This window comes from Nilaparvata lugens, chromosome 8 (genome assembly GCF_014356525.2).
Source record: "Nilaparvata lugens isolate BPH chromosome 8, ASM1435652v1, whole genome shotgun sequence".
NCBI lineage: Eukaryota > Metazoa > Arthropoda > Insecta > Hemiptera > Delphacidae > Nilaparvata > Nilaparvata lugens.
The window spans coordinates 21,028,120-21,043,203 of NC_052511.1; the positions used below are offsets into that span (position 1 = coordinate 21,028,120).

General features: G+C 33.9%; 1 protein-coding gene across 1 annotated transcript in view; it reads left to right on the top strand.

The window, feature by feature from the left end:
- Nucleotides 1-1,951: 1,951 nt before the first annotated feature.
- The window catches only part of LOC111048005 (DNA-directed RNA polymerase II subunit RPB1), a 32,602-nt gene continuing 19,469 nt past the window's right edge, over nt 1,952-15,084 (top strand). Inside the window, exons 1-8 of the mRNA XM_039435089.1 lie at nt 1,952-2,180; nt 4,290-4,422; nt 4,761-4,897; nt 5,372-5,530; nt 8,153-8,446; nt 11,166-11,326; nt 11,888-12,367; nt 14,093-14,303. Coding sequence (XP_039291023.1) covers nt 2,100-2,180; nt 4,290-4,422; nt 4,761-4,897; nt 5,372-5,530; nt 8,153-8,446; nt 11,166-11,326; nt 11,888-12,367; nt 14,093-14,303 — 1,656 coding nt within the window. The 5' untranslated portion in view covers nt 1,952-2,099. The remainder of the gene's footprint in view (nt 2,181-4,289; nt 4,423-4,760; nt 4,898-5,371; nt 5,531-8,152; nt 8,447-11,165; nt 11,327-11,887; nt 12,368-14,092; nt 14,304-15,084) is intronic.

A 15,084-nucleotide genomic window follows, 5' to 3' on the forward strand; every position in this document is an offset into this window, starting at 1 on the left:
CAATTTGAAACTAAATTAGGAAATTTAAAAAGTTTTGGGCAATAGCCTGTTCTTTCTTTTCCGATCATTGTATTGTTTGTGCTAACCTAATAAATAAATGAGTAAACATCGCTGCGGTTTCACAAGTTATGCCTGATATGCTGTTACGTGTGTGGCAAGAAATCGGTTATCGGTGGGAACACACAGAAAAAACTAAATAAGTAGAGGACACATTATAAGATTTTTTGTAAATAACTATTGTATGTAATTGTAATTTATCTAATATTTTGTGTAATTGATGTTGTAGTTTTAGTTTTTTGGGGGGAAATAAACATTTATTTATTTATTTATGTCGAATTACCAATGGCAGTCACATCGAACTAAAATAACACTATAATTTATATGAACCAAAATAACTTGAAGTGTTTTGTAACAAAATAACATCTTTCCCAATTCTGTGAGTAATTTCAATAAATATCTATGTGCTTTCAAAGTTCTAAAGCTCTTTTATAATCACCCGTGAACCATAACAAGTGTATTTTACAAGTTTCAAAGTACTTATAATGGCAGAGGTAATGTAGATATCAAATTAAAAATATTCCAGATTGATATGGCTCAGAAAGGCTATTATTGTGGAATGGAACGTTCATTTTTATGCCTCTAATGTAGATAGAGATAGAGGCATTTCACAATAACTTAACAAAAAACTTTTCTTCTTGGATTAATATTGTGTCTATGTAGATAGATATATAATATTTGATATTGAGTCATTGCGTATTCTGTTAGTAAAGAATATAGATAGTACAGTGAAGAATATAATCTTATTACTACATAAAAACCATATAATCTAAACTTAGAAATTGGTAGGTAGGTTGAAATAAATTCAATTTAAAAAAAATGTAGCCTTAGTAAAAGTTTAAAAACTCTTCCTAGTTGAGAAAGTAAATTAAACAATAGAATGAATCTTGAAACTAATAAATTAATACGGTACCTCAGAAAAATAGTGATGAAGATAATAAACGTTTCTCTAATAACGGCATATTTCCACATTAGTTAACACCAATATCATATAGGTACCGTACCTAAGTTACTCACTGTTTTATGATGTTGTATTTCCGATTCAAGCATTTTGATGACAATAATGATTATTTTTTGGTTCCAAGGAGTGTTCTATGTATTTTAAATTGTGCATTTGTTGAGTATATTATATTGATCAGAATTTTATCATAAACTTTACAATTTTGTGCAATTTTATACCGTATATCACTTTTCACTTAAACACTGGCAATTTGTACTTCTTGAATACACTACAACATTAATAATTATAAATATTACTGTATTTACCTTTCGGTATGAATGTTTATCAGTCGAAAGATATTTCACTAACAATAGTCGTAGCTTAAATGATTTCTCTATTATTAGTGATAAGAAAAGATAAGAAACTGATATGATTAATCCTGCAGGAATTCCATACTGTAGCAAAATAAGCATACAAATACGCTTCATTTAGCCTATCTTTTTTTAAAAATCAATAGCTAAGCAACCGTATAAAAAATCCAGGTTTTGCATTTGATTTATCAAAATATTTTAAATTTACATTGAAAATATAGTTTTATTTTTTTGAGAATATTTAGAAAAGGTTGCTAAATTTATTACTGTCTCCGTCAAAAATTTTGAATTAGCCGCTTAAAATATAGCATGACAAGTATCGACATGACTTTCGATACTATCGTATGACAAAGGTATCGACATAAACTTTCGATATCATTGGAAAGTACAAAATAATGAAAATGATTGATAACTGGAATGATTGAACTTGATGAAGGAACAAAAAATAAATAATATCAATAAAAAATATTACATTGTGAGGTTTCAACTCATTCATTTGTCTTGGAATGGATCGAGATAAGAAAAAATTAGCTTGTGGCAGCCCTGATTGTTGAGGCTGATCGGGCAAGACAACGAATCAAAAGGCCAGAAGGAAGCCAGCGACCAGCTTGGCTTCCATCTTCCATATTGTGGAAGTTATGTGTTGCGTTAGTTGGTGAAAGCCAGAGTGAACACTTTTATCTGCAAAATAATGTTTATTTTAAAGTGATGCTTTAATAAATTCATCAAAAATGTCAATTACTTCAGATTCCAAAGCTCCTCTGAGAACTGTGAAGAGAGTACAGTTTGGTATTCTCTCTCCAGATGAAATTGTAAGTTGTGCTTTTGAATCCTAGGCTATTATGGTACTGAATTGAGGTCGAAAACTTCTGTTCATGGTCAATGTTGATTTATTTGTTTCCTGATAAATGATAATTGTAATTCAGAAACTTCAATTTCATACAATTTGATACTGCAATCAGCAAACTGTTTAAAAACTTTGAAATTTAATTATATAAAGAACACGAGATGTTGAATAGACATTTGAGTTGTCTTGAAATTGAAAATAAAATTGCTTATAAATAAATTTACAGTAGGCCTAACTCTATTTTTATTGTGTTGAAGACATAGAAAAATATTTCTTTTTACTTATTAAAACTTAGGCTTAGCTTACTGTTAAAAATATGAAAATCGTTACTAACCTTATAGGCCTAATAGCCTACTATTTTTTATTTTGATAGGCTAATTAGGCTGTGGTTAAGATTTTTTTAAATTTAGATCTTTGTAGCTGCAATTTAATTTACAACACAAAGAGAGGCTAAAATCGTTTCTAACTTGAAAATATTTACAAGAGATGCAGATGTTGGTTAAGGAAAGTTGACAACCTAATTGAGCTTACGAACATCTTTGGCACCTAGAATCCAAATTTTCTCTGATAAAAAATGATCAATATGTTTATTAAAACTTGAATTATTTGTATTCATGATAACTTAAAATATTAGATAGAAACAATTTTGCAGCAAGTAGCCTAACCACACTATGCATAAAGTAAAAAATTAACTTAAATGCAAGTTAAAGTAGGTAGGCTAGTTGTTGAAAAAGAACTCAATGTATTCTAAAATCCATATAAACTTATTTTAAGATTAATCACGATTAGTCTTGTTATTACTTGACGATTAGTCAAGTTATTAAATAAACATAAAACGTTTGTTAAAAAAGTTTCTTGAATTAGGTTGCCATTGAAGTTTAGATATCAATTTACATTTTTTATTTACAAAATCATAAAAGCAAACTGGATTTTTTCAAATAATTGCTTTTATACTACTGTAACACTACAGAACCTCTCCATACCACTACAGATGCAATGAGAAGTGAATTTATATAATTGTTATACGAAAAATATGGAAATATTTCCTTCTAACACAACATTATTACACCCTAGCTGAGCTTCTGTACTAAATTTGAACATTTTCTGTTCATTTGTTCTCGATAAAGCTGAGAAAACGGTAAAAAACGCATATTTTGGGCGTATCTTTGGAAATTTTTCTAAATCCGTTCTTAGTGCGCTATGTAGAATACTAGGTACATTATTACAAGTTTTTATATTGCAATGAATTTGAATAACTTTATAATATGTTCCAATAAAATGCTCCAAAATACTTGGGTGTTGAAAGTGAAATCCGAAATCTATGAAAAAATTAATTAGAATTATTAGAGAAAAATCGAAAGTAAGTTAATCAACATTTTCAATACAATTTCTATTGTAACTCTAGTTATTTTTTATGTTTGATATTAAGTCCATTTTAGATTTGAATTCCATAAGGACTAGTAGTCACTAAATTAGTATTAATAATAATAGGTACCGTAATAGGTAATCTGGTATCTGGTAGTAATGATAAAACATTATTATTGAGCTTCAGACTTTTGAGTATTCCAAAGTACCCAACTTACATAACAAAGACGAATGTTAGTAATTATAAAAATTGTAAAAATTACTTAGTAAACAGTAGAATAAATTGCAATCATACTGCATTATTAAGGTCCTGGTACTGATTAGAATAGTAGTTTCGTTATACAAATATCTGATTTGTGATAAACATTCTAATCACTGTTAGCCTAATGGTTACTTATAATTGAACATTTCATCCAAATAAATGCAATAATATTCATGGGTCAAGTCGAGTTCACTTGAAATGTTGGTGATTCACACTGCCTTTGAATGCTTTAAGGTCTAGTTGAATTTGACTTGATAATGAATACGACGAAATTTATAAGAAAACAAATTTATTCAACTTGATTTATTTAGTGATTCAATGATACACAGTTATCTAATGAAATATATTTAGTGATAAATATAATTTTCAAGTCTGCATTTAATGTGCAATTCAAGGTACTAGTGTCAAATAATGTGATATATTCATAATTTTTTTTTTCAATTTCAGCGTCGTATGTCAGTCACGGAGGGCGGTATCTGCTATCCAGAGACCATGGAAGCAGGCCGCCCCAAGCTGCGGGGTCTCATGGACCCCAGACAGGGTGTGGTCGACAGGCTGTCACGTTGTCAGACCTGTGCAGGTCAGTTCAAAATATTTTTTTCCGATCAGATTACTGGATTAAGAATAAGAATTCTTGTAGGCCTATACTTTTAAGGCTTAACAGTGCTATCGGAGACGTCACGTATAGTATTCATTTGAACCATATTGAACATGTATTTTAGCAGTTGTAAAAATATCTTTATTTATAAATAAAATTGTATTTTATGTTCGGTATTTCCGGCGTACGTTTTCAAAACCAAGCCATGTAATAAATGACCAAATTGCATACTATGCTGTGTATTTTTTGTTCAATTGAGCTCCATATCTATATTTCGCTTCACTGTAATAAATAGGCCTAATTGTTTTTTTGTTTTTTAGGAAACATGTCGGAATGCACAGGCCATTTCGGACACATTGATCTCGCAAAACCTGTCTTTCATGTTGGATTTGTAACAAAGACAATAAAAATACTCCGTTGTGTGTGTTTTTACTGCTCAAAACTGCTTGTCAGCCCTGTAAGTTTGAAAGTTTCATTTAATAAAAAGATTAGATAGAATTAATAATTAATCGAATTAGAATTCAAAAAGTTATATCGCATGTCTTCTATCAGTCATTATTTCTACGGTAGTATTGAAATCAAACATTCGTCCTGATCCACAACCAAGATCGGTTGGGTTAGAGTTTGCTATCAACTTATATTCAGATCAATGTCAATTGAAGTAGGTTATAGACATTTTGACAAGTAAGTATTGACTGTTGTGAAATTCAAGTACTTCAAAGTATTTAGGTGTTATCATTCCTTCAAAATTATTTTTGCCTCAAGATTATGAATTAATTTGCCTCAACGCGATCATGATTTATCATATTTAACGTTATTTTCTATCATTTTTGAATTTGTAACTTTTATTATTGTAGCCTAAGTACAAGAGAGTATTATTTTCAATGTTTTTTTCCATGTGTCATTACACTTTATTGTTTATTGTTTCCAGAGTCATCCAAAAATCAAAGAAATCGTGATGAAAACCAAAGGTCAGCCTCGAAAACGTTTGACATTTGTGTACGACCTTTGCAAGGGTAAAAACATTTGTGAGGGTGGAGATGAAATGGATTTGAACAAAGATAATGTCGATGATCCCAATTCACAGCAGGTGTGTACTAGGCTGCTTACAATCTTTCTTCTATTTTATTTAATATTACCAGCTATTTTTACATTTTTATAGAATTTCATTCATATCTGTGTACTATAGGATTTCATTCTCTCTTAAATTCAAGACATTTCCAGTTTTGAAATTAGTCAATCCCAATATTTTCTAATGAATAAAAGCATGCCACGGCAATCTGTTTTTTATAGTCCTCGAATTCGAAGTCAAAAAGTTATATTGCATGTCTTCTATCAGTCATTATTTCTACGGTAGTATTGAAATCAAACATTCGTCCTGATCTACAACCAAGATCGATTGGGTTAGAGTTTGCTATCAACTTATATTCAAACAATGTCAATTGAAGTAAGTTATAGATGACTGTTGTGAAATTCAAGTACTTCAAAGTATTTAGGTGTTATCATTCCTTCAAAATTATTTTTGCCTCAAGATTATGAATTAATTTGCCTCAACGCGATCATGATTTATCATATTTAACGTTATTTTCTATCATTTTTGAATTTGTAACGTTTATTATTGTAGCCTAAGTACAAGAGAGTATTATTTTCAATGTTTTTTTCCATGTGTCATTACACTTTATTGTTTATTGTTTCCAGAGTCATCCAAAAATCAAAGAAATCGTGATGAAAACCAAAGGTCAGCCTCGAAAACGTTTGACATTTGTGTACGACCTTTGCAAGGGTAAAAACATTTGTGAGGGTGGAGATGAAATGGATTTGAACAAAGATAATGTCGATGATCCCAATTCACAGCAGGTGTGTACTGCTTACAATCTTTCTTCTATTTTATTTAATATTACCAGCTATTTTTACATTTTTATAGAATTTCATTCATATCTGTGTACTATAGGATTTCATTTTCTCTTAAATTCAAGACATTTCCAGTTTTGAAATTAGTCAATCCAATATTTTCTAATGAATAAAAGCATGCCACGGCAATCTGTTTTTTATAGTCCTCGAATTCGAAGTCAACTTTGTATTATTTTTCTGATTTTGAACAACTTATTCTCCGAATAAACTCTCATGAACTTTGTTTTTCTTTACTATTACAAGATCGTTTGGTGTCGCCATATTCATCAGCTTATTTATTACTAAAGGCACAAATCATATGCAATGAGATACCTACTCTAAGAGGCCTATTACACGGTCAAAAATCTTTGACCAGCTTCCATCTAATATTTGATTCCCTATCAGACCAAACTACTCCCATTTCATCAAAGAAAGACTTTTGATAGTGTAAAGGGCCACATTAATTTAAAATGTAATTTAAAATGTTCAATAGAAGTTGGCCAAAGATCGTAGACAGCGCAATGGGCCCCTTACATTATCTCATTGTCTCTTATGTGTGCCATTATCAGTAAATAAGTTGGTAATTCCCCGTGAATATGTCGATTCAGCCATGAGACATCGTATTGGTTAATAAATGCAATTCTTAAGAGTCCATAATATTTGTTTAAATTCGGTAGATCTGTTTTGTCAGTACCCCGTTCATAATTATTATATGATTTGTCATTGTATAAATACTGCAAATCGGTAGTAGAAAAGTTGACTTCCAGACTTCTATTTGAGTATTGATAAATAAATAAATCTATAACTTACTTATAGAATTCTTATCTCACTGACTGACTCACTGATCACGATTTCTGAAAAACTACTGTATGGATTGCAACAAGATTTAGAATAGGTCCTTCCTCATATGTCCTTGATGCTCACTAAGAATTTTTTTGGAGATATTTTAACGTTAAGGGTGGTTTTTAAGTGTTTAAAACTTGTCTTTTAGCATGTATATTATGAAATAACTTCTATATCACTATGATATAATATATCAATAGAAATATGATCTAGAGAGAGTACCTTTGCGAATCAGTTGCTACGGTTAAAATTGGCAACTAAATTAATTAACAGTCCAATTTTGTCAGGCTGGCAATAGGTTGAAGATGGTTTCTAAAGAAGATTTGATTTCTGTCATTTTATCAGGTTAAGCACTAGTCTAAATAATAAATAATCAGTTTAACACTAAGTTGAAGAACTTATCTATATATATAATATAATAAAGAAGAGAATTGGCTTGTAGAAGTACGGGATAGAAAATATACGAATGACGCTTCATCACGTCTGAACTACATATCTGATTAATTTGAAATTATTTTTTGCTTAAAGAATATAATTTACCGAGGATGGTTATAGGCCTATTTTAAATTCTTCAAGATTTCATTAGGTCAAGTTTTCATATTGTCAAGTTTCTAATAAGACCCTTGCGGAGCACGAGTTACCTGCTAGTATATTATGTGTAATCTTGTCCCCCTCACCTTGACTGTAGACTGTGCGCTGTGCTAGCAAGCAATATGAAGTTTCACTGTTGTGATACGTTGAAGTAACTGGCACTAACTTTCAGGTTTCGTTGCGGTACAATAGAATGACTTTTTTATTTGTTGACGTGGCGAAGTTTGAACAGTAATGTCCACTCTATCACTTTACCACGTACAAATGATAATATATGGTGAAAATTTGATTTAGTATCTGGCCTTAGCATCCAACCTTTTTCCTATAAACTTATCTGAATTTTTACACGATTTAATCCTTTTTATATTCAATTTTAATAATTTTCCAGCCGAAAAAAGCCGGACACGGCGGCTGCGGTCGCTACCAGCCGAACCTGCGGCGTGCCGGCCTGGATGTGACGGCCGAATGGAAGTACGTAAACGAGGACTCGCAGGAGAAGAAGATAGTGCTGACGGCTGAGCGCACCTGGGAGATCCTCAAGCACATCACCGACGAGGAATGCTTTATTCTGGGAATGGACCCCAAGTTTGCCAGGCCCGACTGGATGATTGTCACCGTCCTACCTGTGCCGCCGCTGGCCGTCAGGCCGGCTGTCGTCATGTATGGGTCGGCTAGGAATCAGGTGAGTAGAAAACATTTACAAAAAAATTGAAAATAGAAAACTGTCCCGTACTTCAACTGTCAGAAAGAGCAATTCAATATTGAAACTTTCATGTATGAGTTTATGCTCATTGCGATAAGATTTCAAATACAAATATACATTCACTAATTATTACAATATAGAAAGTTAATACAAAACATAAGTGTTCACAAAGTAATACAGATATACAGCAATTACATCTCAGTATCCAGCTATCTAATAACAAGTGGATTTGTGTCGCCTATTCTTTCATTCATCTATTTATTTATTCATTGTCACTTCTTCTTCTTCTTCTTCTTCGCCCATTGTGCCGTTTTCACGGCGTTGGGATGTTGCCTCGGACCCACCTCCTCCATTGGTCCCTATCCAAAGCCATTCTCTTGATTTGATTCATGATCTTGCCTCTAGCTGCTGCAATCAGTGAAAAGTTTTTCTCCCAACTTACTCGCGGTCTTCCTATCGGTCTTTTACCTTGCGCCCTGGCCTCCATATATTGACGAGGCTTTCTTTCTTGAGGCATTCTCACAAGATGACCATACCAGGAGAGCGTTCTCTCTTCTATAGTTGTCTCTATAGATTCAACTTTCAGCTCCTCCCTAATACAGTCATTCCTCACTCTATCCCTTCTAGTTTTGCCTACTATTCTTCTCAGACATTTCATCTGCACTGCATTTATCTGACTTTTTTCGTTTTTATTTAAGGTCCAGCTTTCGCTTCCATAGAGAAGGATGGGCTCTATGATTGAGACATAGACTCTAGCTTTAACTTCTCTACTCACTTCAGCCTTCCCAAAAATACCTCTGCTGAGTGAGTGGTATGCCTGTATAGCCTTCCGAGTCCTATGCCGTACTTCTTCCCTCAGCTTGCCAGTGCAATTAATATTTGTACCTAGATACCGGAAGTTGTTGGTCTGCTTCAATGGTTGGCCCTCGCATTCAACATGTATTGCCTCTAACTCCTGTTCTGTTCTCCCCACCACCATTACCTGACTTATCAATTGGTTCACTCTCATACCTCTTTCCTTAAGGGTCTCACTCCATTCTCTGACTGCCAATTGAATCTTTTGAGCCGTATCTGCTATGAGAACTACATCGTCGGCGTATGTGAGGGCCTGGCACTGAATCGGTCTTAAATTCTTCATACCTACTACTGATCTCCCTGTTCGTCTCCGACATGTTTTCATTACTTCGTCCATAAATATTATGAATAAGAGTGGGGATAAGCTATCGCCTTGTCTCACTCCCCAGAATGGGGTGGATGTCTTCCCATTTATTCTTACCACTCCTTGCACATCTGTAAATATGGATTTGATGGTCCGTATCAATTTCTGAGGAATTCCCTTACTCTCTAGAGCCCTCCATAACTCTTCTCTTGGCACCTGATCGAAAGCGGCTTGGAGATCCAGGAATTCTAAATAAGCTTTCTTGCCGCGACTTATCCATTCATCTAGAATTGTTCTTAGGGAAAAAATCAGGTCTTGCGTCTGCCTTTCTGGCCTAAAGCCAGCTTGCTCTTCGTTCAACTCCATCTCCACATGCGATCTCAACCTTCTCTCTAAAACTGAGTAATATAATTTCGTTATAACATTGATCAGGCATATTGCTCTATAGTTCTCACAGAGTGATGAGTCTCCTTCCTTGAACAGGGGAATCAGAATATTTCTTTGCCAGTCAACAGGGGTTCTTTCTGTTTGCCATATAGCTTGGAAAAGATTGGTTATTTCCACTATGAGACCTCTTCCTCTAGCTTTCACCATCTCTGGTACTATTGTGTCTTCTCCTGCTGCCTTCCCATTTTTCATTCTACTAACGGCCCTCTCAACCTCTTCAAATCCTATGTTCTCCTGCTCATCCTCTTGCTCCTCCTCATGCCAGTCTCTCAATGTATGTCTGTCATCCTTGAATTTTCTCTCATAAAACTCTCTCCACACCTCCAACACTTCCCTTATGTTGACTCTTAACTTATTCTGACTGTCTTTTACACTTCCCACTTTCTTACCATATTTACCTCTCAGGTGACGGATGAGTTTCCAGAACTTTTTATTGTCATGGCTGAAATCGTGCTCAATTCTTTCTCCAAATTCTTTCCAGCTTTGTTTCTTTGCTTCTGCTACCTGTTTCTTGCACATGTTTCTCTTTAGCTCATACTCTGCTCGATCATTGTCACAATACATCAATTTCGAGTTGCACACATCTGATTGGTGACTTGTCAATTGCTATAACTACATAAATATAATGGAAGATTTTATCAGAAATTGCAGTTAACCAGCCGCTGGAATAGTATTACTGTATAATAATAATTTCAAATAATATCCAATGATATTTTTATTATTCTATTATTATTCGTTATTTATTCTTTTTCACAATGAAGCACAGATCGGGAGAGAAAAACTAAGGATACCTTGTACTATTTCTCTCCAAAATTTAGGTAACATTAAAAAGTCCGAAATGAGGTTATGTCTTCTAGATTTCCACAAAATTTTTAGTCCAAAGATATTTATACAAACCATTGTTTTAAATTTAGATGTTCCAAATACCAAAATAATAATTATATGTATATTGCTTTCATTGGATTTTTGAAATAACTATTATTATGTTCAGTAATAAATATAGCCTAATGGTTTTTATAGATTGAATCAATTAGACAACTTGCTGACTATTTAAATATGGCAAGCAATTGACGGTGTATCATCTTTCAACAGGACGATCTTACGCACAAACTGGCCGATATCATCAAGTGTAATAACGAACTGAAAAGGAACGAGGAGGCTGGAGCTGCAATGCACGTCATATCCGAGAACATCAAAATGCTGCAGTTTCACGTGGCCACGCTGGTTGACAACGATATGCCCGGTTTGCCTAGGTAAGCTTTCGTCACAATTAGCTTTAGTTTTGATGGTGAAATCCGTCTGTTGATTATGGATTAGCTTCTCATTAGAATCTCATTTCAGTTTCTTTATGTTTTATGAAGCTTATTACAGTACTAACTTTTTTATTAAATCATAACTTTTTTTCTGAATTTGTATAACTTCATGAAGGACTCTGGTTTCCGTATGGTGCATTCTGGTTATCTCGTATGTGAAATTGGGTGAATCGCACCAATTATAATCAAATATGATCAATCCAGACTACTGAATCAATTCTCAATCTTACTATTACAACTACAATATCTGGTTATAGAACAGAATTCAAATCACAGTTGGGCTGAGCCTTTTGACCCTTTCCAAAACAATTAATTTGATTTTTATTATATTTCAATATTATTCAGTGAGTTCGAACACATATGATAAACATATCAAAAGAAAAAGAAAAATCGAGCTTATTATAAACAACCAATGTAAAAATAGATGAATAAATAAAACATGTAATCCTTTTAATTACGAGTATATTTGAATCTAATCTAACCTAAATTTATCAATTTCAGAGCTATGCAGAAATCAGGCAAACCGTTGAAAGCGATCAAGGCGCGACTGAAGGGCAAAGAAGGGCGTATCCGAGGTAATTTGATGGGTAAGCGAGTGGACTTTTCTGCGCGAACTGTGATCACGCCGGACCCGAATCTGCGCATCGACCAAGTGGGCGTGCCGCGCTCCATCGCTCAGAACATGACATTCCCCGAGATTGTCACTCCGTTCAACATCCATCTGATGAAGGAGCTGGTGAGCAGGGGCAACTCTCAGTACCCGGGTGCCAAGTACATTGTGCGCGACAATGGCGAGCGAATCGATCTGCGCTTCCATCCGCGGCCGTCCGACCTCCACCTGCAGTACGGCTACAAGGTGGAGCGCCACATCCGCGACGGCGATCTCGTCATTTTCAACCGACAGCCCACGCTGCATAAGATGAGTATGATGGGCCACAGGGTCAAAGTGCTGCCCTGGTCTACTTTCCGTATGAATTTGAGGTGAGTCAAATTAGACTGAAGTGATCAAATCAGTTTTATTTTGCTGAAACAATAAATCAAATTGAATACAACAAATAGAGGACAAAAAATACAAATTTACCTAAATTAATAGGAATATTGGATTAAATAAAATATTTACTATAAATATCAATGTGCACTGGGTGAACTAGTTGGAGGAGCTACACATAAATATCAATATCGCATTAATTTAAATATAGACATTCATGTAATGTATTTCCAATAAATAAATATTTGTCTGGGTGAAAATCGAACACTTGTTATACGGTTAAATTTTGGGGTTTCTTCCTTTTTCTGTATATCACATTTCATAGAGATGAAGTAAGGAGACAGAGATGGGTCATCTTTTTTTTTATTTAGGGTACTTTTGCTTTTTTTCTCTATCCCCGTTTCATATCACATTACATAATGATAAGGTAATGAGACAGAGATGACACATCTTTAACATTAGTTAGGATAATTAAGCTTTTACTTCCTCTATTTCATTTCGTAATGATAAGAGAATAGAACATGGATAATATTTTCCTCTTTCTGTACTCTTCATGTTTTTATACTTGACTGTTCAATGTAATAGAAGGACGATGCCAATTCAATCTAGTTTACTGTTTCATACTCTCTTTTATCACTGTAATCTTTCCTTGATGTCATATTTTTGTTGATCATCTTAATTCTTCTTGCCTTTTACCCCATAAAAGACAGCATAATGCATTTATTTATTTATTTATTCACAATATCACATCGGAAACAACAGGTAATGACCCAAATATGTTTCCTTAACACAACAATAAGTACAGTATACAATTCAATCGAAACAAAAAAAAGATACTAAAACTAACGTTTGAAAAGAAAGAAAATAATACTTAGAAAACTACTTCTTAAATATTCCTTAATAGAGTTGATGGTGAAAGTGATGGTGAAAATGAATATATGAAGTGATGAAGAAGAGGTGCTTTCAATAAAGATGATGAGAGAGCATGCAGTCTCATATGAATGATAGGATGAGGGTGATAATGATAACTGCCAGCAAAAAACTTTGAAAATAAGGGGGAAGTAAGAATAAAATGAGTTTGAATGTGCAAATAAAGAAAAATTAATATTTAAAGAGTGATATATTTAACAATGATAGAAATATTAGCGAAAATTATGGCTGCTGATTAAAAATTCAGTTATTCTGATTCTCTCTCAGAAGCATCGTTATTGTGCGCTTGAAACTTAATGGGCCATCAGAAAACACGTCCACCCCACAGCCAAGTCCATTCAACAATCTTGGCATGTGGTTGAGGGGGGAAAAATATGCATTAACTGTCCTACACCTCTGTACCGCGAATAGGGAATTTACGTACATATATGAGCTTAGCAAGCTTTTTAATGATAACTTAGGCTAGGCACACACCAGTTAGTCAAGACAAGACATGATCAGACACGCTCAGTTACAATACTTCACATAGGGGCTTATAAAGACATGTCTAATTGCAATGACTAATCAGTGTGTGTTGCGTCATAAGCAACTATGTGAAGTACTGCGTCTGATCATGTCTTGTCTTGACTAACTGGTGTGTGCCAAGCCTTATAATAATGAAACCTGATAATTGATAATTGTACCAGCTTTTATCTTACCTGATTGATGAGATCCATGCACATTTTATATTTGCTGATTAATATAACCTGTATTCTCTTCTATAGTATTAATCTGGATTTGTGTTGTAGTTGCACGTCACCGTACAACGCCGACTTTGACGGTGACGAGATGAATCTGCACGTGCCGCAGTCGATGGAGACACGTGCCGAGGTGGAGAACATCCACGTGACGCCCCGCCAGATCATCACGCCGCAGGCCAACAAACCCGTCATGGGAATTGTGCAGGACACGCTCACCGCTGTCAGGAAGATGACCAAACGTGATGTCTTCCTCGAGAAGGTTAGTTCATTCATCATTAAACATGAAACAGCAGGTTTGTTAGCCTCAAAATGTTTCCGATAACAAAGAATACAAGAAAAATAGAAGACTGAACAATTGTAACTGTAACAATTGAACAACTGTAACTGAAAAATTTGAACAGACATCACCTCAAAATCGTAGCATCCACTCATCAAATAGTACCTCTTAACCGTAATATCCACTCAGAAAAATATATACCTCAAAATCTTTAATCTTTGACACTGACTGACAAATATATTATCTATCAAAAATATACTATCAACGAATTATGGATAAAATTATTTCCCTATTCTTGCTTGCTGTCTCTATAAAAATATAGATATTGCTTATTTTCCAATCAATCAAATTAAATTATTTATTGCCTCCATATAACACGTTTTCAATCTAATAAGACCAGCAAAACTTAGGTTTGTGCGCTGGCATACTTATTACACTGATAGTGTGTAAGGAAAAAGGGGAGAAAAATTTCTGTTTGATTACAGAAGGAAAAGTCTAAGTGCATGTTTCACAAAATCCGGTTAAATTTTAACCGTGATTAATTCCAGGAGAACCAGAGACGCCGTCTTTTCAAAAAAGCCTTCTCTGATTGGCTCTCGTAAAGTTAATCACGGCTAAAATTTAACCGGCTTTTGTGCTACCGGGCCTAAATGAAAGAGAGAAGACAGAAAGAGAAAGAAGGAAGAACAAGTCAAGCAATTCAAGTACGGTATAGATTAATGTACTTGAAATTAGGAATTAGAGAAAAGCGTTTTTTTGTATT